The following is a 26,783-nucleotide window of genomic DNA, read 5'->3' as shown; positions in this document are numbered from 1 at the left end:
TTTATTATTCTGAGATGGATGGAGACAAGGCTCAATATTCATGCCTTATGGAGTCTCTGAAGAGGAGACGGCGGCTAGGCCCTGACGAGCTTAGACTTATTGCTGAACATGACAGCTATGAAGATCATGAAGGCATGACCATTGAAGAGGGGGACTTCATGGACATGGAGCTCTTGGATGAAGGGGAAGAAGAGGATGAAGAGGAGCAAGATGAGCAGAGGGATCAACCAACAACCTCCTATCGGTAAATGCATGTATTCCAATAGTGTGTATTTGTAAATGTGTGTGTGTACATATATGCTGACAATAAATGTCAGCATTTGCATCCACACACACAATCAGGGCTGCCAACAAAAAGTTAAAATTAACAAAAGAGTACAAACTGAGATTATGATTTTTACTAATGTTTGCTTTCTTTTATGGGTTTGGTTAGTCTTTCTTGTCCCATGTCAGGTAGGAAGCGGAAACGCTTTCCTGACTCTGTATCCTTTCCTTCCTATGCTGATGTAGACACAGAAGCACCAAAGCCCATACCATTTAATCCCTCTCGTCCAGTAGGCATAGATCTGGAAAGTGTGCATAGGGCTGTATGGTCAGCCACAAGTACCTTGCGTGAAATAGACTTCTTCAAGTTGTTTTTCACGTACACCATCGTTGCCGAGATTTGCCAGTTTACAAACTCTAAGGGGTGGGAGCTTGTACTGAATAGGCCGTCTTATGCGAACCATCATGGGGCATGGGAAGAAGTGACCCCGGATGAATTCTACCGCTTTCTTGGGCTCCTTATTTACATGGGTTTCACGTCCCTGCACAGCATTCACAGATATTGGGGAACCAAATCTCTTCAGGGTTCATGGGCCAAGTTATTCATGTCCCGTGACCGTTTCAAGGAATTGATGGCAGCCCTCCATGTTGTAGATCCTGCCACAGAAAATAATCTTGATCGTCTTAGGAAGTTGCGTTACCTGATGGACCACCTCAAAACCAAGTGTCAGCAGCTTTTCCAGGCTAATGAAAATCTGAGCATAGACGAGAGAATGGTAAAATCAAAAGGTCGATCAGGATTCAAGCAGTATATGAAGGGCAAACCTACTCGCTGGGGTTTCAAATTGTGGGTCATTGCAACTTCAAATTCGGGATATACCTTAGACTTTGATGTTTACACAGGAAGTCTTGATGGGCGCGTAACTGATTTGGCTATAAAAGTGATCGAAGACCTTGTGCAGCCATTTAAAAATCAAGGTCACACAGTATGGTTTGACAACTTCTATACATCACCAACTGTTATGGTCCGACTTAAGGAGTGGGGAATCAATGCTTGTGGGACATGTAGGATTAATCGTAAGAAATTCCCAGTGGATTTCAAAGATGTCAAGAAATGGGAGCGGCAAGCTAACCGTGGTGATATGAGGTGGTGTAGAATTGACGGAAATGTCTTAGTAGTTCAGTGGAAGGACACGCGAGCAGTTACATGCCTCTCTAATTTCCACAATGCTAATGATTCATCAGAGGTTTCTAGGATGGTAAAGAATGGTGCCACGTGGGACAGAAAAGTAGTCCGTCAACCAGCTGTAGTAAAGGACTACAATAAACACATGGGAGGTGTTGACAGATCTGATCAAATGTTAAACACATACAATCTGCTTCAGAAAACTCAAAAGTGGTGGAAAACACTTTTCTTCCATTTTGTGGACATAGCCGTCGTTAATAGTTTCATTTTGTTTCAGGACTGGCATCATTCCAATCCAGCATCACGTTATGGGTTTAGTTCAGCAGGCTACAGCCAGATAAACTTTAGGGAAAATCTGTCACGCCAACTTGCAGACATTGCCGTCGATTCAATTTTGCCATCTCAGCTTTCAGTAGCTCCAACCACTTCCTCATCGTTTTACGTCACCCACATTCCTCGGATAGAGCAAGTATCAAGAAATTGCTGGCTTTGCTACAACAAATTCAAAAAAGAAAATAAAACAAAGATTGCATGCATGGCTCCTGAGTGCCAAGGTAGAAGATTTTGTTTAGTTGGCAATCGAAACTGTTTTCAGTCTTGGCATTCTAGCGAAGGAGATGAGTTTCGCAGTTAGACCTACACAGGGCTTCTGTCTTCTACTGTCTCATCCTTCCTCAATCCCTGTGTTTGTGTATATGTTCTTTGTTTCTCTTTCTCTTCACAGGTCAAAGTTCAGTGTTCATTGGAAGGAGGTAATTTGAGGTAATTATCCATTGTGCATTGTCTGTTAAATATGTTGTAGTGAATTTTTGGCAAAATGGCTTAGATGAGATTTGATATCCTGTTGCCTCAAAACTGTTTACTGAATTGTTCAATGATTATCCTGAACAAATAATTGCTTTTTCTTGTATTGTTGAATTGGATTATTTGAAAGTTTGTTTTATGGAGTGATGTTCTTCAGTAGTGCTGAACTATATTGTATTGTTGTTTAGAAATTATTTATAGAATGAGAAGTGTATATAATTCTAATAAAAATCTTTAATGTTTTTGAACTATACACTGTTGTTAGAGTGCTTATTTTGTCAAATACATTTTATCTGCTGTCTTATTTCAAAAACATGAATGTTGACAATTTAGTAATAATTAAGAAAAAAGTACACTTTCATTGGTTTATAGTGTATTCTGACATTGGTAAAAAGTGAGGTGAAAAAGGAGCTACACGAACATTCTAAATTGCTAAATGACACCTTCTGCTAAATTGATCATAACTTTTGAATAGAAGATGATAGATTCAAAATTATTATCTTGACAAATGGCTCACAAAATTGCAAACATTTCATATGTTCTATATTGTTATCTATATTGCACAGAAATGTGTTAAAAATGTAAGTATTTATGAATTAAATAAAAAACGAGAGATTTTTTTAGGTTGATTTTGAAGGTTTTTTTGTAAACATTTATTATATTACACTTGAAAAACATTGTGTTTCATAGAATTTTAAAGAACTGATTCTCCTGGTTATAATGGTGTGTGTATATGCAGGTTTTTTTTTCATAAAAGTACACTTTCATTGGTTTATAGTGTATGCTGACATTGGTAAAAAGTGAGGTGAAAAAGGAGCTACACGAACATTCTAAATTGCTAAATGACACCACCTGCTAAATTGATCATAACTTTTGAATAGAAGATGATAGTTTCAAAATTATTATCTTGACAAATGGCTCACAAAATTGCAAACATTTCATATACTCTATATTTTTCTCTAAATTGCACAGAAATGTGTTAAAAATGTAAGTATTTATGTATGAAATAAAAATTTAGAGGTTTTTTAGGTTGATTTTGAAGGATTTTTGTATAGATTTGGTTATATTACACTTAAATAACCATACTGAGTTTTATATCATTTTAAAGAACTGATTCTTCTGGTTATAATGGTGTGTGTATATAGTCTATGCTATGTACGGTATTTACACAATAAGGTTTTTTCTATGACCATGTTACATAGTGTCCGAAAATGGAATGTTCCACTCAGGCATGAAAGGGTTAAGTAAATAGCCTGTAGATTTTACACTATTTAGACAGCTATGAAGAAGCCAGGGCAAAAGCAAAATCAGGCAACTATGACATCAAACTTGGAAAGTGAGAAGAGAATCTGCCACACAGGCAAATAAGAACTCCTGCACGATGTAGAAGGCAACTGGACAGTGGTAAATACTTGCAGACACTTAAATTCTGTTTTTGAGGTTTTTTTTGTTGTGTTTTATAACAAAATATGCAATAATTGTGCAATACTATAGGTGTGTTCCATTTAGAAGGTAGCTGCCTAGTTAGTCATTGTCATCAAAAGCAGGTCCCTCGCTAGGCAGCATTTTAACCGACACGTAATTTTAGAAGGCAGCGCATTTGGGGCACTCTTCAGAGCAACTATGACATCAGTGGGCCGCACTTGACCTCTATTTACTCTCTTCTTAGGCAAGTGCCTTCTAAATGTAATGCACCATATATTATATTAACATATTGTATGTATCAATTATTTTTCCCAAACAGATGATGATGAAAACCTTCCAGTAAAAAGAAACTGCTGACCTCTAGCACGCCCACCTGTGAGTTATTTTTCTTTATGACGTTATACTGCAAGCATAGTGTTTTCATTCAAGCAAGCCATACTGTGGTTTAATATTTACTGTTTTATTATGTTTAATGCATTTGTAGTTACACCAAGAACTGAACTTTTTAGTGACAGAGCTGGACAGAGACTTCCATGTGAGTTTTGTACAGATTCTTAATTCAGATTTCTGTCAGATTTCCTTTTATTCTATGACATGTAGACTAAGTGACTTGCAAGATTATTAGATACACCTCTTTTAATTTTAGACTCACTTGCTAAAAAAATATGTACATAAATTTTAACCATTTTTTAGTGGGTCTGTCCACAGATGTCCCACAGTCAGAGGCTACTGTGAACTCAGGGGGGATCACTGGCTCATGGTGAGAAATTCATCATTGTATTTATGTTGTGCAGTTAAATTAGACTGTGATATACTGAATATAGAAACACTCAACACTGTCTGTCTTAAACGAGGCATTGAAAACATCTAGCTTTTAATTAACCTTTAATTTAATCAGACATTAGGAAATAGTTCTTCTTTACAATTAAAGATCAGTCGTTGGTAGAGAATATAATAAAAAAAATATCCAGTTTGTGTTAATCCTTTACAGAAATTAAGGAAAAAAGAATATTAGGCTGTTAAAAAAATAGCAGAGCCAGCATTTATATTTTTAATGAATTGTTTGGCACACTACTGTACAAACAGTTACATATTTGTTACAGCTTCACTGCCATACATTTGGTCTTGTGTCTTTTATATCAGTTTTAATTTGACAATTAAATACATTTCAGGAAATTCTGAACTGAAGAGGGTGGAGCGGGCCATATTTGTTCATTTGGACAACATTGAACAGAAGCTTTCAAATCTCGAAAGCATCCTTAGACGTCTTGTTCCTCAGAGTAGTGACTGCAGTAATTATATTTTGGAGACTCCTTGCTGCAGCAGAGATTAACTAAATGATCTCTGCCAGAAGCTGAAGCGACTACAAGAATAAAATGGCAAGTCAGACGAAAATAGTATCAGATGATAACCTCATGATAATCATTTCAGACTGCTATTAACTTTACCAGACTGTAGTATGTCTCTTTCTCTGCAACCTGTGTTAACCCAATTTTACCCTGTTCTTCAATGGTCAAGACCCCCATGGGACCACTAGAAAGCAGGTGCTATTTGGGTGGTGGATCATTCTCAGCACTGCAGTGACACTGACATGGTGGTGGTGTGTTAGTGTGTGTTGTGCTGGTAAGAGTGGATCAGATACAGCAGGGCTGCCAAAGTTTTCAAACCCCTCGGTTTCACTTCTGGACTGTTGGAAGGACTAGAGGATGACCAACACAAACTGTAGCTACTGTCTCTGACTTTACATCTACCAGGTGAACGCACAAGGTTTATTAGAGTGGATAGTGAGTGGCTGCAGTGTTTAAAAATTTCAGCAGCACTGCTGTGGCTGATCCAATCACACCGGTAGAACACACACTTAACACACCACGTCAGGGTCACTGCAATGCTGACGGTGATCCACCACCCAAATAATACCTACTCTGTGCTGTTCCTAGGGGGGTCCTGACCATTAAAGAACAGGATAAAGTAGGGCTAACAAGGTATGTAGAGAAAGAGACAGACTACAGTCTGATATTGTAGAACTACAAACTGCACCTTATATGATCTGTGGACCTGATAACATCCACAAAGAGTATAGATACAAGGGGTGGTCATAACAATGTGATTCAATCGTGTATTTGCAATGTATTTCAGATCAATCACCTGAGTCTCCTTGGAGGAAAAACACCAGGCGAAGCTGTGAGGAGAGCTGTGCGAACTGTTGCCACAAATAATGTGTGGCGACAGTTTAGCATGAAAGGTCGTAAGGGGAAAATGAGATTTGAAGACATGGAGATCTGCAGCCTGATCATTCGTACGTACTTAATTATTTATTAAGTATCTTTAACCTATTAAATGTGTAGTGTACAATTGTAGTGAACAATTTTTAATATTTAAACCCAACAGCAAAACAAATACACCCCTCTCTTCAGAAGCATATTGCCAAGTTGAACAATACTAGGCTAGCTTATATTGTGCTTTTTAGATCTTTGTGGCCATAAAATCCTTCGTAAACGTTTTACTGACAAATTCCTTGAAATCACATTAGAGCAAACAAGGACACGGCAAGTAATCTAACCAGAGCTGGTTCATGGGGAGCCTGGCCACTGCCTATTTCCACTGTTTTATCAAAAAATAAGTGTGAAAAGCCGGAGGGCTCTCCCAAACAAGTCCAAAATGAAGGTAGGTGAATGACTAAAAACTTAAAATAGTTTCTAACCACCTATCCAGGATCTTCCTTTAATTTTGGAAAATAGAATGATGTATTTCACTGAAAGCAAGCACTACTGCCGAGTGCTGATTGGTTGGTGAGCTGACGCTGGAGTTATGGCCAGATATGACACAAAGCTGATGTGTGTCATAACTGGCCGTAACTCCAGCGTCAGCTCACCAACCAATCAGCGCTTAGTAGCAGTAAAGCTAGATTCTCCATTATCGAAAACCCATTTGCTGTAGAATAATGGAAATATTAATGTTAAGTCTTCTTTGTTTTTTTCATTGTAATACATCATTATATTTAGGGAAGATCCTGGACAAGTGGTTATAAACTATTTTTCTGGCTGTTGGGCTTACACACATTAGAATTTGACCTCTGCATTTAATCCATTTGTTTACATTTACATTTGTGCTGTGAGAACGCACACATACACACACTAGTGAACACTAGGGGGCAGTGAGTACACATGTGCCTGGAGCGGTGGGCTGCTCTAGCTATGGCACCCAGGGAGAAATTGTGGGTTCCTTCCTCACCAGCACTTCAGTCATGACCTGGCTGGGTAACAAACCCATAACCCTCCGGTTAAAAAACCCAGTTCTCTAACCACCAGGCTACAACTGCTCCAAAGACTGTGACCCAGATTTGAACCAGGGTTGCTGTGGCCATAACACAGAGTAGAAACCACTATACGGTAACAGTTCGCCACTGTCACCCCACTGACCCCACTGCTAGGGTTGGGCGGTATGACGGTATTACATTTTCAAAAATGGTGACGGTATTTTTTAAATGTGAAGCGCCAAATTTCTGCTTCAGGTCTACCTTGAAAACTGAGACTTTAGGACATGCGCGCATCCACAGTAAGGGAGGGGTAGGCGGGGTGGGAGTGGTAGGCGGTTGGAGCTCGCTGATTGGCTGTGGGGTGCTCACTGGTGTAAGCTGATAACACAGAGAGACGAGTGAAGAGCCACACTGGCTAGCGTTAGCTGTGAGCTAACAAGCAGAAACTGAAAAACGGCTCGTCTTTAAATTTTTCAAAAAAAATAAATTTTATCAGTTCAACCGGAAATGAACACAAGCGTGCATGCGCCGACATGTACTTATTTACTAAATATATCTTCAGTGTAAATCGAGCACAAGTGTTGAGAAAAAGGAGCAAACAGTAATAATAACGTTACGCCCAATCCGCTGTTCTGACTCGTCTGCCATAGATTTTCCTGCCTATGTGTAAGAACTATTTTTTCCTAAATAAAAGCGCTACATTAAGAAAAAAGAACGTCTCACCTTTCGTGTAATGTGAATTATAAAATATATTGTCTGGTGTGTAGGGAAGAGATCGGATTTGTACCGTTTCCGTGCTCATGTTTTGCACTGAGCTTGTGTGACATTTAAAGTAGCGTTCTCGTTAACCACTCAAATGTTTGGACTTTTTTTGTTTGGAATTATTTTAACATTACTTTACACACCGTCATCGCATCGCATCGCATGAACATTTACATTCATATTTTTTGTTACGGTATAGAACTTAATTCTGGATTACAGGCATAAATAATCGTACACGTTCATACACTTTTAAGAAATATCTGTAACTATAAACTAAGCAGTTAACTTTTGAAATATATTGAAGTGTGTAGCTGCTATTATTCTGTTTTGTGTGGGCAGAGAGAGATTACAATGCCAAAATGTTAGGTGTTAATGTTTGTGTTAAAGTGTAATTGATACACAAATACACATTTACTAAGCAATAAATAAATAAAATACACATTTACTAAGCAAGAAATAAATAAAATACACATTTACTAGGCAAGAAATAAATAAAATACACATTTACTAAGCAAGAAATAAATAAAATACACATTTACTAAGCAATAAATAAATAAATTTATTATAGATCAGACAAGATAAGCAATGTTTGACATTCAGATTTTTAAATCTTTTTATAATAAAACATTGAAATATTGTAATTACACTCAAGTGTGTACACTGTAAAGTTTGTCCGCGATGCCCCCCCCCCCCCCATGGTAATACCGTATACCGCGGTATTTCCTGAAGATGGTATGACGGTATGAAAATCGGCAATATCGCCCAACCCTACTCACTGCTGCCACATCACCACCCCACACTTACACACACACACATACACTCATATCCACATACTTTTGGTTACACACAGCTCAACACTAGAGAGAGGGGTCACATACTTTTGGCTGTACAGATTAGTGGGCGTGGCCACACCTGAGGTGAATGTTAGTGAGACTGAGTGCTGCTCTGCTCTCAGCTCCAGCTCACACTGTGACATCATGATGATGTCACAACATTCTACAGGCTCCTATATAAGCTCCGCTGCTGCTGCTGCTGCTTCATTCTGAGTCTGAGCATCGAAGAGGCAACATCTAAAATGTCCTGGTTCAGGAGGCTGTGGTGTTTTAGCGTCCCGGCCGACGACGACGACGAGCCACTGAGACCCAGACCTGAGAGGAGGGTGAGAAGGAGGAGATGGTGGAGACGCAACAGGACAGAGCGACAGGAGAACACCAATGTGGAGGAACATCAGAGGATGGGAAATGAAGAGAACCCAGAACCAAGCACACAGGTTCTGCCGGACCAAGGGCAGGACCTGGAAATACAGGCAGTTCTGGAGAATTACATCCAGGAACTGGAGGGGCAGGGGATTCGGATAAACCAAGCCCAGGTCCTGGAAGATCAAATGTTTCTGTTGAACCGAGCCCAGGTCTTGGAGGATCAGATGGATCAAACTGACCAAGCCCAGGTCCTGGATGAGCAGGTGGATCAAACTGACCAAGCCCAGGTCCTGGATGATCAGGTGGATCAAACTGACCAAGCCCAGGTCCTGGATGAGCAGGTGGTTCTGATGGACCAAGCCCAGGTCCTGGAGGATCAGGTGGTTCTGATTGACCAAGCCCAGGTCCTGGAGGATCTGGTGGATCAAATTGACCAAGGGCAGGATTTAGAGAAGCAGGATCAGGTGGAAATTGACCCAATGCATAAAATGGATGAGCTGCTTGTTCAGCTGAGGCAGGTGCACGAACGCATAGCGCATCTGGTTCTGAGGAAACAAGCAGAAGAACTGAAGGAGCCGGTGGTTCTGAAGAACCAAGAGAAGGAACAGAAGGAGCAGGTGGTTCTGGAGAAGAACCCAAAGGAGCAGGTGGTTCTGGAAAGCAGAGTGAAGGAACCGAAAGAGCTTGGGGTTTTAATAGACCAGCTTCATAAAATGGAGGAGCAGGTAAGTGTGCTGGACCAAGTGCAGGACCTGATAGATGATGTGATTCTGAAAAACCAGAAGCAGGATGTTCTTATGGACCAACTGCATAAACTGGAGAAGCACCTGATCCTGGAGGTGGAGAGCAGGAATCTGGAGGAGGTAGCCACACCAGATATGACAAGGAAAGTGAACTGGGTGGCTGAGGAAGAGATAAACCTGGATGAGGAGGACTCAGAGGAACAGCTGGTCTTGGAGGTGGAGAGCAGGAATCTGGAGGAGGTAGCCACACCAGATATGACAAGGAAAGTAAACTGGGTGGCTGTGGAGAACCAAGAGGAAGAGAACCCAGAGGAGCAGATCTCGATTACAGAAGGTATTGAAGGTACATCTTGAGGGGGTTTATGAGCTGTGTGGTGTCTAATCCATCATGGCGCTGAATCAGGTTTCATTTCTCCAGCAGATCCACTTCAGGCTGATGTTCTGGAGAACGTCTTCGGGTCCTCGTCTGATGAAGTGGTGCAGCAGCAGAACGGTCGAGCACGTTCTGATTGCTCCCACCTTCATGAATCAACCTAAAGAGTGTCTGAGACTGATGGAGACCACGGTGGAGAACCCAGGTGGATTATTAACAGATCTAAATATTCATTATAATGAGCAGATGAAGGCTGGAGTGTTCCTCTAACACATGTGTGTGTTGTGTGTGTGTGTGTGTGTAGGCGTGTCCGTGCCCGCCGATGCTCCCGTGCCCCCAGTCTCCATGATGAAGCTGAAGAGGATGAGCTCTGCATGCATCGTTTCTCCTGATCATCTGGAGAACCTGGAGGAGCCGAATGAAGAACCACCAGACAACCCGCCAAGCTCCAGAAACTTTCCATCATCTAAATCAAAATAAAGTTCTTTAAAAATAAACAGCTGGATTTAGTTCTGGTGCTTATTAAAGGTGGAAACATCTGGTGAACATGGAGGAACCCAGCTGAACTGCCATCTTCAGATCTTCAGAGGTTCTTCTGCAGTTTTCTCAGCGGTGCTACCACCTCACCGCTCTGTATAAAGATCTGATCTGTGGAGGCTGCAAAAATAACTGTCCGTTCAACGGGTTCAACATTTTCTTCCATCTCAGGACCTTCAGAACTGCTTTAGAGATCCAGCTGGGTTCTTCTTTACCTCCCTGATTTGGGAAGGTTCAGAGTCATACCAAAGTTCTTCTCTATCAGAAGAATTAAGGAGACGGTGGTGCTGGACATTTAGATCCTTAAATATGGTTTGATATTCTTGCCATGATGTGATAGAGGAGGTTCAGAAGTGGTTCCTCAGACCTGGTGGTTCCTTAGACCTCCTGACTTTGTTCTCACATTATTTTAATGTTAAATGAATTAAATTCATCATTTAATTTGCACTTAATCACCCGACATGAAAATCAAACGAATGTTTAACAATTAAAAAGTAAAACCTCAAAAATATTGGACATTTTATTCAGAAGTCTGTGGACGCCACTTTGACAGCGATTACAGCTGCAGGTCACTTGGATGCGTCTCTACAAGCTTCACACATCTGGATTTAGGCGGTTTATCCCGTTCGTCATGCCAGATCCTCTCAAAATCCGTCCGATTGGATGACGGGCGTCTGTGAACTGCTTCTGGTCTCTCTATATATGTTGTGGGTTTTGGTCGAGTCCCTTTAGGACATTCGGAGATTCGCCTCGAAGCTGCTCCGGTGTTATTCTGGCTGTTGAGGGGTGAACGGTCGCCCCGGTGATGGGGCTGTTTCTTTATGTTTCCCCCCCAGTGGTTGTAATCAACGACCTGATCAGATCTGGGTTTGGATGGAGATCCGTATGGTGCACAGAGAGTCACACACTGATCCCCATTATCCTCCATCACAGCTAGTTTAAAACCTCTGCTGTCCATATTTATCAGGACACGGTTTATTGGACGACGGGTGACACGGTGGTGCAGTGGGTGGCGCTGTCGCCTTACACCGACAGGTTTAATAAAGCTCAGCCCCACTCACCAGCTCTGGGATGAACTGGAACACCGACTGATCAGTCAGTGCTCTTACAACTGGACAGGCACAAATTCCCACAGACATATTTCATATTTAAGTGTAGTGAGAAGCTGAGAAGATAAATAAGGGATGTCAGACGAGCTCATGATCAGGCGTCCCAATACTTTTGGCCCTGTAGTGTACACAGTAAAAACAGAACTGTTCTGGGGTCAGTGAGTTTATGTTATCAGCATTTAGGAGACGCTTTATCCAAAGTACTGTGACAGTATACAGTGTAAACAATTGAGGGTTAAGGGCCTCGCTCAAGGGCCCAACAGTGGCAACCTGGTAGTGGTGGGGCTTGAACCGGCAACCTTCTGATTACTAGTCCAGTACCTTAACCACAAGGCTACAGCGGTTCATGTTTTGTTTTGATTAGAACGTGTTTAGAGGAAGGATTTGGGTTTCTGTGCCACCACACGGGACACCGTCCACAGTCCAGCCAGGTTTAGAGTGACGTGGGTGAAGAGGCTGCTGATGAATCATCGACTGTCCGTATATTTATGATGCAGCAGATTTCTGAGAAGCTTAAAATAAAACTTTCTGATCCTTAAATTAAAGTAAAAGTCGAGCTCGGCTGAAGTTCTGGTGAGTTTGGAACCTGGTGGTGGTGAACAGATCACATAACATCCAGATCAAAAACATCAAACATTTTCTCTCTGTACAGAAAATCTAATCTCAGTATAAAAGAGGAAGACTAGGAGAAGTGAAGAGACGTGAGAGAGCTCCGGGGTCCGTGAGTGACGTGCTTTAGACCGGCGGTAGCTCAGATCTGAAGCGCTTTCTGATTGGACGAGGGGAGGGTCTGGGCCTGGGTGGGCGGCGTCTCTCAGAAATTCAGCTGCTCGTTAAACTTGATGGTGACGGCTTTGACCTCGCAGTATTCCGCCAGCGCGTACTCGCCCCTGCACACAGAGCGCCGCTACGGTTAGCATCTCACCACCGCCGCAGCGGTACAAACCACACAACAGATTAGCTTCTCATAACGACTGAAAATGGAACCACGATCAAACAATATCAGCACCCCTTAAAAACAGGAACAAAAAACCCAGATCTTTTAGTTCACATCAGAGGGAGGAACCGCCGGGCATTTGGGCGTCGCCTCGGTCACTAAAATCGTTCCTCAGGCTAATCAGAAAGACAGAATCTGATTGGTTCTCCATCTGAGGAACATAAAATTGATTTTTAGGCCCAGGAGAAGGACGAGGAGCTCGTTCTGTCCACTCCACCAATGTTTCCTTACACAGAGCATGAAAAAAACAACAAAATAGTGTGTGAGGTCATGGGTTCGAATCTCAGCAGTGCTACCAACCTGGCCAGGTGTCCAACAGACACATATTGGTGAGCACAGCGTGTCTCTCCTTATGCAAACCCACAGGTACAGTGTGTGTGGTCTGAAGCTCTATTTAACCAGAATGTGAGTGGAACGAGTGGGTTGATACACACTCAGGAACTGGATATGACTAAACAGGTGGCAATCTGGGAGAAAATCCTCTCAGTTCTGAAATCGGTTCCATTTTCAGTCACTTGAATTCTTTAGGTTTAATAATAAGAGCAGAATTGAGGGACACTCACGGCTCTCGTCCGTTCCCCTACATCAGTGGTGTCCAAACTTTTTTTTAGGAGGGCCAGATTTGATAATGTGAAAGTGCCTGAGGGCCAACAGTCCCTGATGACATTATTTTAAACAATAAAATGTGCAGGCTGCTCAGGTGGTGCAGCGGTAAGGTACGCTAGCTCACCAGAGTTGTGGTTTTGAATACATCGTATCGAATCTCAGCTCTGCCTTTCCGACTAGGCTGAGCGACTGTATGAACAATAATTGGCTGTTGTTCAGGGTTAGAGGGTAAGAAAGTCGGATCATAGGTCCTCATAACTGCTAGCTGACTAATGGTGCCTCCACAGGGCTGAGGAATAATGCTGATGGGGGTGTGGCCCTCCATACACAGTGCCCGTCAAGTGTATGAACTCAACTCGTGCAGTTGAAAAATGCAGTCTGCACTGACTGTGTGTGAGGGGGCGTATGTCAGTTGAGAGGCGTCCTAAGTCAGCAGTGAAGGGTTGAATCAGTATAGAGGACGCAGTCAGAGTAATTGGACACGACTAGACTTGGGGGGAAAGAGGAGAAAAATATAAATAATAAAAAAACAAAACAATAAAATATGCATATAATACGCTGTTATTTATTCATTTTATTTTCACACAGCGAACAACAAACAAATGTAAGCATTTAGGTGCCAAACATGGTTTGGGTTTAAACTATAACAATGCATGGCTGCCTTTGCAGTATTTCCTGGCATACAGAACCATAAGACAAAAGAGAAAAAAACTGTTCATATTGAACTATCCTTGACACTGTGCTTAAGTTATCTGGCTAACTCAGAAATCATGCTTTTCAAAATATTTTGATTTAATATTATGCATCAATAAAACATCAAAACACAGATACTATTATTTCATAAATCTATTAAGAAAACCTTTTAATACTGTAATGTGCAGAAACAAGACTGGGAAATACTGTTTTTAATTACCATTTAAATGCCTATAAATACCTAAAACAATCAAGTTACCAAACAATATCTTTACTTTCAGAATCAAATCATGTTATTTACTGCTATAAAAAAGTTTAATTGTGTTAATTAATACAGTCCGTGTAACTCTCAGGTGTGTTTTGTTGCTCAGGTGTGTCCTGTTACATTGATTATTTAAACAATAAATAGCGCTGAATGTCTACGCTCAGTTTCAGATTTGGGTTTTGCCTGTGCAGACTGTGCATTTATAGTTAGAGGAGTAACCAGCATGAAAACCAGAGAGCTGTATATGGGTGAAAAACAAGCAATTGTGAAGTTGAGAGAAGATGGAAAATCAATCAGAGCCATTGCACAAATATTGGCCATAGCCAGTACAACCGTTTGGAATGTCCTGAAGAAGAAAGTCTTCACTGTAACAGATGTCGAACAGGTAGACCCAGGAAAACAACAGTAGTTGATGACAGAAACATTGTGCGTGCTGTAAAGAAAGACCCTAAAACAACTGTTAGTGACATCAGCAACAACCTCCAGAGGGCAGGAGTGAAGGTATCACAATCTACTGTTCGCAGAAGACTTCATGAACAAAAGTACAGAGGCTTCACCAGAAGATGCAAACCACTAATGAGCAAGAAGAATAGGAAGGCCAGGCTGGAATTGGCCAAGAAGTACAGAGACAAGCCTCAGACAAATTTTTATGGACTGATGAGACAAAGTTTAACCTTTACCAATGTGATGGAAAGGCTAAAGTTTGGAGAAAGAAAGGATCTGCTCATGATCCCAAACATACAAGCTCATCTGTGAAACACAGTGGAGGTAATGTCATGGCTTGGGCTTGCATGGCTTCTTCTGGGACGGGCTCATTAATCGTCAATAATGATGTCACGCATGATGGCAGCAGTACAATGAACTCAGAAGTCTACAGAAACATTTTGTCTGTTAATTTAAAGAAAGATGCAACCAAACTGATTGGGAGATCCTTCATCATGCAGCAACATGACCCAAAACACACTGCCAAAACTACAAAGGAGTTCATCAGAGGCAAGAACAACAACAACAATACAACAACAACAATACAAAAAAAAGCCTTATGAAAAATGCTCAGTGAGAGATTTGAAAAGTGTGATGAAGGAAGCAGAGCGGAGAGTAAGAGGGAGGGAATGATGATGTTATTGCTTGGAATACAGGGTATACACTACGGTGAACTGTTGTTACGCTCATGGCGAACGTCTCACCCACTACTACTTGTACATGGCAATAGCGATCCTCTTTTCAGTTGGCACGTGTGGCTGGTGACTTTAAACTTTCGGCTCTACAGATGACCCGATCATGGTGCATAGCTCATCAAAGGCTGATTTTGACTTTCTGAAATTCTAGATCTAAAGGTCGTCTGAAAAGGGGTTCTGCACAATGTGCTCCCAAAATTGTTTAGTGCGTTTACGTTCCCAGATGCGAGGTGAACGGAGATTTGAGCCCACATTAGACGGGCTATTGCTTGTTCTGCCCGACGTCTCTCACGTCATGTAAAGGTTTTATCGCATAACTGTAGTTGATGGAAACGCAACATTTTCCGCTTTTATTTCTGCTGAGATTTCATAAATGCACATTACACTTGCGAAACGTTTGGATGGAAACTCGGTTTGAGACTCGAGGAGAACGATTTTCCATAAATGATTAAGAGTTACTAATCAGAAAATTAAAAAAATCAGACAACAAACATGTCATCTATGAAGTCTGTGCCTGACGAAGGGTTTATCATGAAACCGAAACGTTGCAACTTCGGACTTGATCAATAACAAATCGCACTATGCCGTATGGTCGACCACATGCAAAATTTATACGCTCACAATATAGGTCCAAATAGGCATGAATCTCGCACTTATGTGAGATTTGATGAGCATGAATCTCGGTCCCGCCGGATGAATCCAAACGGACGCGAACCTGGGATTGATCGTGCAATGCCTAACGGACGCAAACCCAGGTCCTGATATAGGAGACCTGGTGGGCGCAGACCCCGACGCCTGGAGTCCGAGGTCCCTTGGGCCCGAGGCCCTCCTAACTTTGACAAAAATACACACGAGATTTTGAATGAAAAACAGATACACCATACACAACGTATCTGAATCACAGCACCTGAAAGACAGAGAAAAACATTTAATCAAAAGAAAAAAAATACAGCAACAAATCTACCAAAAACAAGGAGACAACACAAACACAACAAACTCAGGAAATAAATACCGTGTTTCCCCGAAAATAAGACATCCCCTGAAAATAAGACCTAGTAGAGGTTTTGCTGAATTGCTAAATATAAGGCCTCCCCCGAAAGTAAGACCTAGCAAAGTTTTTGTTTGGACCGTACGCTGTCCCTGCTGTGCTGTACGAGTGTGCTGTGGTGAACTCCCCCTGGTGGCCGGAAGCTGCAATACCGTCCCTGCTGTACAAGTGGCTCAGTATATACTGTATATATACAGTATATAATAAATGTTCATTTTTTTTGTTCAACAATAAATGTGAATTCTTCTTCATGGAAAAATAAGACATCCCCTGAAAATAAGACCTAGCGCATCTTTGGGAGCAAAAATGTATATAAGACACTGTCTTATTTTTGGGGAAACAGGGTAGGAGCAGTCCTGAATACAGGAAATTTAGGGACTTTGTAAAACGACTCTTTAACCTCTTACACCCACATCACCACATAGAAAAAATAACATCAGACCTAAACACTGACTTACCAACTTTTTCTAGACTCACCAATGTGGTAAAACCAGCTAACCCAATGCCCAGTACAAAATCTCTCTGAGGGCAATGCTAAGAACTGGGCCTATACCACACCTCCATACCGCCTCATCCTCATTGACCACTATATGCTACATATTGAACAAGAGACTGAAATATTACAGCACTTGGTGTTTGAGGATTGGGAAGCACATTTTTACAGTAGCAGCAAAATGGTACCATAAAAGGTACCTTAAAACGTACTCAAAAGGGGCAATTAAAAATATGAAAACTTGGCTGGGGGGACAAAGGGGACAGTGGGAAGGAAGAAGAGGGAGTCACAGAACCCTCGGGGGGTACTGACATCTTCAGCCCGGAGGATTTTCCTCCCTTACCTCGGCGTGGGAAGACCCCCTCACCACAGTCAAATCTCTGGGGACCGCTGTCTCCTTTCCCCATCACGCTACCACCTAGGTCACCTAGAAAAATTAGAAACAGACTTCAAAGGCCAATGGAAAATAACCTAGCTGTGGTCCATTCAGAACCACACAGAGCTCAACCAGATTGAGCTATGCTCGAACTAATAGGGGACGACCACTGTGCCACTTATTCACGAGCGACAAGTGGGTACCCTCTATAGATCACCTCCTTTGGTAAAGGTGCACATGGATAATACCAGCTCCCCATCGATTGAGGGGACCGAACAGGACCCTCCAGACCTGCCAACATGTACGCATTTTGTGTAACGGGCACGCATTTCGAGCTCCTAGTACGCTTGTACGATTCCATGTTCTAAAGTATGCATATCGTTTGATCTCGCATTTCACCAGTTTCAGTAAAGTTGTTACCAGGTTGTCACTGAAGTTGATTTCGCCGCTGAGATCTGCGCATAAGCGGAGTGCTCTCGGCCAATCAGAGCGCTTCATTTTTACCCAACCACCCCGCCCCGCCTAGCTTCGCGCTTCAGTACTTCAGCACTCACTGCAGTATGAAGGGCATTTCTCGCAACGCGAATCATGGCGTCCGTTCAAGGACAAAGTTCCGCCCTTCAACAAAAAGAGCCAATCAGCTTGCTGCTTGTGCCGAGAGCGGAGGGGGGTCAGCGTGCTAGTGGCGAAACCCCCCCGCTGTGGAGTTGTGCGCAGGCGCAATAGCCATAACAAGCCGAAAAATCGCGTTTTTTGTGCATTATTGAGAAACACGCTACAAACTGTTCATGACGTTTCTAACAGACTTGATCAATAATGTAAAATATGTTGTTCACATTGTAATCCCCTTTCGCCCGTTGAGCCGATAACATTGAAAAGGTCAAATTAAGACGTTGAGTTAGCCCAATATTAACCCAACGGTGTTGTTAACCACTCGTCAAGGTTACAAGGTTCACATGTGTTGCAATGGTAACCATCAAGTTTCCCTGTATTCTTACAATTGTAATGTTTTTATTTATTTATTTATTTACAAAGAATGTCTTCAGTTTACTTTAATTTCTGACAAAATTCTTAGGTGGAAGGAGTTTCCATGGGCTATACCTCTTGTACGATAGTTTGTTTTCAATGCAATGTTGGGTGTGTGGTGTGATTGCAGTCACTGGCCAAAAGTAATGGTTTACAAGTATATGCTTTGTTGTTTGTTTGTTTATTAGGATTTTAACGTCATTTTTTACACTTTGGTTACATCCATGACAGAAACGGTAGTTACTAGGGCTGGGTATCGCCACTAATTTCCTGGATCGATTCGATTCCGATTCACAAGGTCCCGATTCGATTCGATCTTCGATTTTTGATTTGATTTTCGACACATTTAGGCATATTTGAGTTACATTAACAGGTTTTGTTTAAATATGTACAGATGTTCAGAGAACGAATGTGATAATTGTACAAAGAACACTCATTATTAAAAATATTTGTGTATTTTGTTTACATAAATAATTAATCCAAAACAGAAAACAGTAACATTCATTTTTTATTATTATTTTATATGTCTGACACACTACAACATTGTAAATGTAATGTAAACATACACCTGGCTGTTGAACAGCTTATGCCAAGTTTACACTACACGACACTCTGATTAACACCTGGTCACTGTAATGTTCACACTACACGACTGATCGGCGATGGGGGGTTTTACACTACACCATCTATCACCAGGGGGAATCACAGGCGAGCTTCTCTGGTCTCCAAAACTACGTTTTGTCACGAAAACACATGTGAGAAGTAATGAAAGGTTTAATGATACCACGTCCAAACATGCACATCAACAAGTAGCGAGCGATCAAAGTTTGTGCGCTGATGAAATAAATGAATCTGAGTGGATTTGGCAACACGAGCAGCATGGCTTGTTCTACAGTGAGTTGGAGGTTAATAAATATTTTGTTTTGTAGAGAACGATCAGGTCAGAAATACTGTAAAACTCGCGTGTGCTGATGTATTCTGATAGAAACTATATTGCGTTCCACCACCTGTTTACAACCTCTCCCCTGTGTTTCCCCTCGCTGTTTCTCACATTGATTGAGAGCCGAGTTTTGATCGCAGAGCGAACACCGAGTTGCTCCCGAATCCAGCACCGACCCGTCGCCGAGCGAAGATCAGTGCAAAAAGTTGTGTAGTGGTCATAACTTGAGCTTCTGCCATGCTGAACTGATGTGCAGATCAGATCTCGTTACATGAAAAAACACTGGCTGGTCACGCGAAATTAAAGGGGGTAACAGATTTCCGTGTGCACCGTAAAAAGGGGCGTATTTAAAAGATCGATCTCGCGTTTATATGAATCGATATCGGATCGTTCAAATAAAGATCGATTCGAATCGAAAAATCGATTTTATAAACCCACCCCTAGTAGTTACTCATTACACAAGATTCATCAGTTCCCAAGCTTATATCACACAGTCATGGACAATTTAGTGTCTCCGATTCACCTCGCTTGCATGTCTTTGGACTGTGGGAGGAAACCGGAGCACCCGGAGTAAACCCACGTAGCACGGGGAGAACATGCAAACTCCACACAGAAAGGACCCGGATCGCCCCACCTGGGGATCGAACCCAGGACCTTCTAACTAAAGAAAGCAAAGCATTGGGCTTCATTTCAATGTTGCTTACACACAGCCCATGTGAGGCAACAAGCAGATAGCAAAAACTGTTTAAAGAAGTAACTGTGTTCTACAGTAAATCTGTATTGTTATTGTAATGACTGCAACATCGTTGTCAAGCTGTTCTGATAATAAAACTTGAGTGAAAGTATTATACTGCCTCCGCAATGTAAGTGGTGGGTGGGCGGTGGTGGACTGGATTTTTTTTTTTTTTTTTTTGAGGGGTTGTACTTCTTTCAAGGTTGGCAGGTCTAACCCTCTAATGTTACAGGATGAACAACCAGAAACAACACAGGTGTGAGGATCAACAATTCCAATAGAGGGAACTGTTGGATAAGAAATAGAGCAAATAGATCCACCAGAAACAACTCTGTCCCGCATGTGGTTGACCATACGGCATAGTGCGATTTGTTATTGATCAAGTCCGATGTTGCAACGTTTCGGTTTCATGATAAACCCTTCGTCATGCACAGACTTGATAGATAAAATGTTTGTTGTCTGATTTTTTAAATGTTCTGATTAGTAACTCTTAATCATTTATGGAAAATCGTTCTCCTCGAGTCTGACTCACAGCAGCTCCAGCAGGAAAATGGCTCCACTCTCTGCTGCTGCAGCTTTCCGAAGTAAGCTCCGCCCCCTCGGAGGATCCTCAGCCAATCAGAAATTAGATAAATATGTGCAGTTTTCTAAACTCTGCTCATGTTCTTAAATGTTGCTTTTTCTATGTATGTTTTTTTGTCAAAATAGAGAGAATAAATGAAATAGAATAAAATAAATTAAAGAGAATAAATAATTGATTGTCTTTTGGGTCTCTTTTATTATAATAATAATAATAATAATAAAGCAAAATGATGTCATTCATAATATAATAGTTAAAACCCCATATTGTGTTTAATGGGTGTGTAGAATCTCCCTCAAACGAAGCCTTCCGTTTGTTCTTTGTTTAAAGTTTTAGGTCTTCATCAGGTAAGTTATTTTTAATTTGGCTAGGTTTTAGGTCTTCGAGAGGTCCCATTGTCCTTCCCGTCAACCCCATTCAGGATTGGTAAATGAATCAGGTGATTATTTTTCCAGTTTGGTTAAGTTTTAGGTTTCCAAGAAGTCCCCTTGTTCTCCTCGGATTGGTAAGTATACCAGGTAAGTAAAAAGAATTTTCCAATAGGGTTAGGGTTGGGTTCTCTAGGAGATGGGGAGGGTGTGGGGGGTACGTCTGGAAGATGGAGTCAGCTGCAATCAGTAGACATGGGTCCTGCACACAGTAAGTAGTGCTGATACAAAGTACAAAGTAGCCTGCACACCAGAGAGGCTCCAAACATCAAGTTTTCACTCATAAAATCATGTAGTTTGTGAACTTTGTGGAATGAATGTAGGATTTATACATGTAGATTCTGTGTTTTAGGAAGTTGAGCTACTGTTAATATTTTTCCAGTTGAACTAAAAACAACCTGAATTGATATTTTAATTTACAAGCAAATGTAAAGTATATTTCTATATGAAGAGCATCAGTTTCCAGATAATATACACTGAGGTGTAAAGCATAATGGAGCGGGATCAGTAATTGTGTAGTAGTTTAAAAGTGACAGTAAGTCTGTGTCTGTTTCTGTTGCTTATTCTGAATTGTGTTTGTTTGTGAACTGTGAATTAGTTCTTAATCTGGTCGTGATGTTAGTGAATTAAACCTACATCTCTCTGATGGTCTGACCGATGAGCTGTCTGTTCTGACCTGCTGCTTAAGCCCGGCTAGCTCAGTCGGTAGAGCATGAGACTCTTAATCTCAGGGTCGTGGGTTCGAGCCCCACGTTGGGCGACTATCTTTGTTTAACATCTACAGAAACCAAAAGAACGTTCTTCCACTTTGGACAGCCGGGGTCCGGTGACTTATCAGGTGGATATTTGTGCTTGTAGGACTGTTGTTTACTGGATGTTTTCAGTTACTTATTTCCACTATTCTGTGGAGCTACACATTGTTGTTGTGTCTCATATCCGTTTGATCAATAGGCAGGTTGTGCAATAAAAGGCACTCGTCCCTGGGTGGGCTCGAATCACCAACCTTTCGGTTAACAGCCGAACGCGCTAACCGATTGCGCCACAGAGACACGCACGCTGTCCTTTCATTGGATGGTACACACAGGTCACATGACTTGCATCAGCTTTTATTTATTCTTAAAAGAAAAATACATGAACCACAGTCATCTCACACGAAGATCTGTTCTGCTCAACAACAGTAAAGCTCTCCATTGTTTCTGTGTGCCAGCTCCATAACTGAAGGGCTGTCAGTGTAGAATCGGGTATGTGGGTATATGACCAGTCCTTGTACACCGGTCGGTTAGCTCAGTTGGTTAAAGCGTGGTGCTAATAACGCCAAGGTCGCGGGTTCGATCCTCCTTTTTAAGATGGGTGGTGACCATGGCGGCCATTTTGAAGTCGGCCATTTTGGATCCAACTTTAGTTTTTTCAATGGGAAGAGGGTCATGTGACACATCAAACTTATTGAGAATTTCACAAGAAAAACAATGGTGTGCTTGGTTTTAACGTAATTTTTTAATTTATTCTTTCATGAGTTATTTACAAGTTTCTCTTTGTTTACAGCCATTGACATGTCACGTGAGGAGCGGATAGAAATTGTGTTGATGTCTGGTGAACGCAGTACCCGGGTCATTGCAGCAGATTTCAATGCAAGACACCCTACGAGACCACCCATCTCCCATGCTACAGTTAGCAAACTGCTTGCCAAGTTTCGTGAAACTGGTTCAGTGTTGGATTTGCCAAAATGTGGACGCATGAAAACTGTTACTAATGAAGAAACATCAGTGGCTGTCCTAGCTTCATTCAGCAAGAGCCCACAGCGTAGCACTCGCCGCATGTCACTGGAGAGTGGCATCAGTCGAACATCCCTTCGGCGGATATTAGCTACTCACAAATGGCACCCTTACAAACTCCAGTTGCTGCAGCATCTCAACGAGGATGACCCAGATCGGCGCACTGAATTTGCAGAATGGGCAAAACAAAAATTGGAACAGGACCCTCAGTTTACACAGAACATTTTGTTCAGTGATGAGGCAAACTTTTATGTGAATGGTGAAGTTAACAAACAAAACCAACGCTATTGGTCTGACACTAACCCACATTGGATAGATCCCTCCAAGACTGTTGGAACACAAAAATTGATGGTATGGTGTGGTATATGGGGTACAAAGATAGTGGGGCCATTCTTCATCAATGGAAACCTCAAGGCCACTGGATATTTGAAATTGCTACATGATGATGTGTTTCCCTCTTTATGCACTGAAGCTGGCACGTTCCCTGAGTTTTTCCAGCAAGATTATGGGTGTCAGGTCCGAGCATTCCTAGATGAACAGTTTCCTGGAAAGTGGATTGGTCGTCGTGGGCCAGTTGAATGGCCCCCAAGGTCTCCCGATCTGACCCCCTTAGACTTTTATCTTTGGGGTCATCTGAAGGCAATTGTCTATGCTGTGAAGATACGAGATGTGCAGCACCTGAAACTACGGATACTGGAAGCCTGTGCTAGCATTTCTTCTGCGGTGTTGCTATCAGTGTGTGAAGAGTGGGAGAAGAGGGTTGCATTGACAATCCAACACAATGGGCAGCACTTTGAACACATTTTATAAGTGGTCAGAAACTTGTAAATAACTCATGAAAGAATAAAGTTACGTTAAAACCAAGCACACCATTGTTTTTCTTGTGAAATTCTCAATAAGTCTGATGTGTCACATGACCCTCTTCCCATTGAAAAAACTAAAGTTGGATCCAAAATGGCCGACTTCAAAATGGCCGCCATGGTCACCACCCATCCTGAAAAGTTGTCCCCCTCCCATATACTAATGTGCCACAAACAGGAAGTTAATATCACCAACCATTCCCATTTTATTTAGGTGTATCCATATAAATGGCCCACCCTGTATAATAAGATTTGTTTTATGGTCCGATACATACAGTACAAGTGTGACAAATGGAAAAGTAGAGAAAATAGGAATATAAACTAAATATACAGTACTTCCAGTCATTAAATGTAACATGAAATATCACTCATAATGTATTAGTGTTATTATTATTAGTCATTAACAGAAGTTATTTAACAAATATTTAAATTTTCATCATCTTCTATATTTAACATCATTATTGGTTTAATCAGTTGGTTAGAATGTACAGTAAATTAAAGTGATTCATAATTTTGCATATAAAAAAAGAGGGCGTTATGTACCCCCCACCCCAGGATCTCTACTGTTTTTCGTCTATTTTGGCCTGCTCTGACATCACAACAAGGTCCCTTGGATGGTTCCAGGATGAGAATCATACAGATGAGACTTTCTTTAGCCAGTCCTCTAAACATCTTCTGGTTATGTAGGAAGATGTTCTAACCTCGAGACCTCACTAACGTCTGTAATTTCCCAGTGAAGATTCTTGGAGATTCTCTGGCCATTCGAGTAATCTCCCTCATGTTCTCCTACAGGCAGAATCTCCAGTAGCTTTAAACTTCTTTAAGCTTCTTCATTACAGGCCAAATAGTGAACAGCAGGCTAATGCATCAAGCTAATGCAGGGTTTTCTAAAGCAGTCCTCATGGACCCTCACCCTGTTTCACATCTCCTAACTAGAGTCCAGTCTATCAGATTAATACAGATGGTACCACTAACCTGATAGACACTCCAATATCATTACCTTTACTGATGTATAGATGTATATACTGATATATAAACACGAAGGTCAATCAGCACTTCAGAGTGGTTTTGAGAGTGTTGATCTTGTACAGGAAGTGATGTCATGCACACAGTTATACAGAAAACATGTTTACAGATTTGAGCAGTAAGAAGCTGAACAAAGTGTCACCATGTAGAATCCCAGTGTGAAGAGTAGATGGTGTTTATCTTCACTGCTCTTCATCTTCATCTCATAATTCAATATGTATTTGAATCAGATGCTGTAGAAAAAAATCAGACATGATCAGAGGTGTCAGTCACGACACGATCATAACCAGGATAAACACCAACACACACACACACACACACACACACACACACACACACAGTGGAACAATGATATAACATTTTACACGATTTACACCACTGCATGTGTATGTTATGTTTGTTTATTAGGATTTTAATGTCATGTTTTACACTTTGGTTACATTCATGACAGAAACGGTAGTTATTCATTACACAAGACTCAATTCACAAGGTTATATCGCAGAAAGGACTGCCCCACCTGGGGATTGAACCCAGTATCTTCCTGTTGTGAGGCGACAGTTCTTCCCACTTAGCCACCATGCTGCCCTGTATGTAACGTGTGCATGTGTGTGTTTAGGTGTGTCTGTGTATAAAAGCAACAGTAAGTTACCTTAGTTTTTCTAGGTTACATTGTGGATCCTCCTGTAGATCTTTGAGCAGTTTTACTCCTGATTTTCCTGGATGATTGTTGTTTAGACTCAGTTCTCTCAGACGTGATGATGGATTTGATTTCAAAGATGAAGCCAGAGCAGTAAAACCTTCATCTGTAATACTGCAACTCCACAACCTGCAGAAGAAAATCATTTAATAAAAATCATACATCTTCTCCCACCTCCACTCCATCTCCATTCAGATCCACAACCAGACATCATCACTGAGAAATCTTCAACATGTAAAACTATTCTATTATATTAATGATAAAGTGTTTTATCTTGTGTGGGGAAAATGAGTAAAATATCAAACTCCTACACACATCAATAACAGTTTCTGTATGAATGATCTTCTGTATCTACAGTGTGAAAGTGAAGATCTTACTCCAGTATCTCCAGTTTACAGTGTGGATTCTCCAGTCCAGCAGAGAGCAGCTTCACTCCTGAATCCTCCAGTTCATTAAAACTCAGGTTCAGATGTTTCAGACTGGAGGAGTTTAAACTGAGAACTGAGGACAGAACTTCACAACTTTTCTCTGTTAGATTACAATCATCCAACCTGGAGATAAATGATCAGACCAAAAAATGAAAGACGTCACCATGCAGCAATCACACTACACTATGACATCTAAACATTCCAAACCAAAAACCCTCCAAACACAAACCAAAGGAACCTGGGATTTCAGTTCTAGTTTAAATAATGATGCTTCATATTCAGACAGGAGTCTGAATCATTATTAGATGTTTTCATAGCGGTGTTTTTATTCTTTTTATTGTTTTATTTCATAGTGGTGTCTTTATTGTTTTATTTTATAGTGGTGTTTTTTGTTTTATTTCATATACCCCTTTTCCACCGACGCGTGTTTTTACCAAAAAAAAAGAGGTTCCAGACAGCGAACTAACGTTCTTATCTGGCACCACAGAATACTTGTTTTTTTAGCACGAACCGTGACGTCATCAATGGACGTGTCACAGTGTCGAGGTTTAACCACTGTGCTGGTGTCTCGTATGGAGCTTGACGCTGAATTTTTATCTTTTAATGTTCACCTGATTAAATTGAGGCAGTTTGCTGCTGATATTTTCAAAGTGCCTTTAAAAAGATGAATTGTGTGATATGACGTGGTAAACATGACCCGGACAGAACGAACAACGCTCAACGTGAAATATAAACACCACACGTGAAGTAAATACAGCTAAACACATATACATGTTGTATTAGATTTGATGGTTAATTCACACAGATGAATGTTCCTGTCGTGGAACTTTAATGATGTTTTATTGCTCAAGCCGAGCGCCATTTGCACCGAAAGTCGCGGTGAAAGCGAAGCGCAAAACGTTTCTCCCATCAGTGAACCAAAGAAAACAACAACTGCGACAAACACGCCAAGTCTTCTTTTCACCAATAGTTGATTGAT

At 41.3% G+C, this 26,783-nt stretch overlaps 1 protein-coding gene, 1 non-coding gene and 2 pseudogenes across 6 annotated transcripts; 3 read left to right on the top strand and 1 right to left on the bottom strand.

The window, feature by feature from the left end:
- LOC134328732 (zinc finger protein 850-like) overlaps positions 1-26,783 on the top strand; it is a 314,276-nt pseudogene that overhangs the window by 123,684 nt on the left and 163,809 nt on the right.
- Positions 8,754-10,509, top strand: LOC134328751 (golgin subfamily A member 4-like). Of its 5 annotated transcripts, none has more exons than XM_063009957.1 (3): positions 8,754-9,973; positions 10,061-10,217; positions 10,317-10,509. In XM_063009957.1, the coding sequence occupies exons 1-2, from the start codon at positions 8,773-8,775 to the stop codon at positions 10,174-10,176; spliced, it is 1,317 nt and encodes a 438-aa protein (XP_062866027.1). In that variant the 5' UTR covers positions 8,754-8,772; the 3' UTR covers positions 10,177-10,217; positions 10,317-10,509. The 5 variants fall into 5 exon arrangements, with proteins under 5 accessions (XP_062866027.1, XP_062866026.1, XP_062866023.1 ...); XM_063009956.1 differs by having other exon boundaries at positions 10,058-10,217; XM_063009953.1 differs by having other exon boundaries at positions 10,043-10,217.
- Positions 21,709-21,781, top strand: trnak-cuu (transfer RNA lysine (anticodon CUU)). The gene has a single exon. It is a non-coding gene; the product is annotated as a tRNA-Lys (tRNA).
- The window catches only part of LOC134328697 (NACHT, LRR and PYD domains-containing protein 12-like), a 34,839-nt pseudogene continuing 33,122 nt past the window's right edge, over positions 25,067-26,783 (bottom strand).

Source organism: Trichomycterus rosablanca, chromosome 15 (assembly GCF_030014385.1).
Source record: "Trichomycterus rosablanca isolate fTriRos1 chromosome 15, fTriRos1.hap1, whole genome shotgun sequence".
Lineage (NCBI taxonomy): Eukaryota > Metazoa > Chordata > Actinopteri > Siluriformes > Trichomycteridae > Trichomycterus > Trichomycterus rosablanca.
This window is presented reverse-complemented; position numbering and strand designations above follow the sequence as displayed.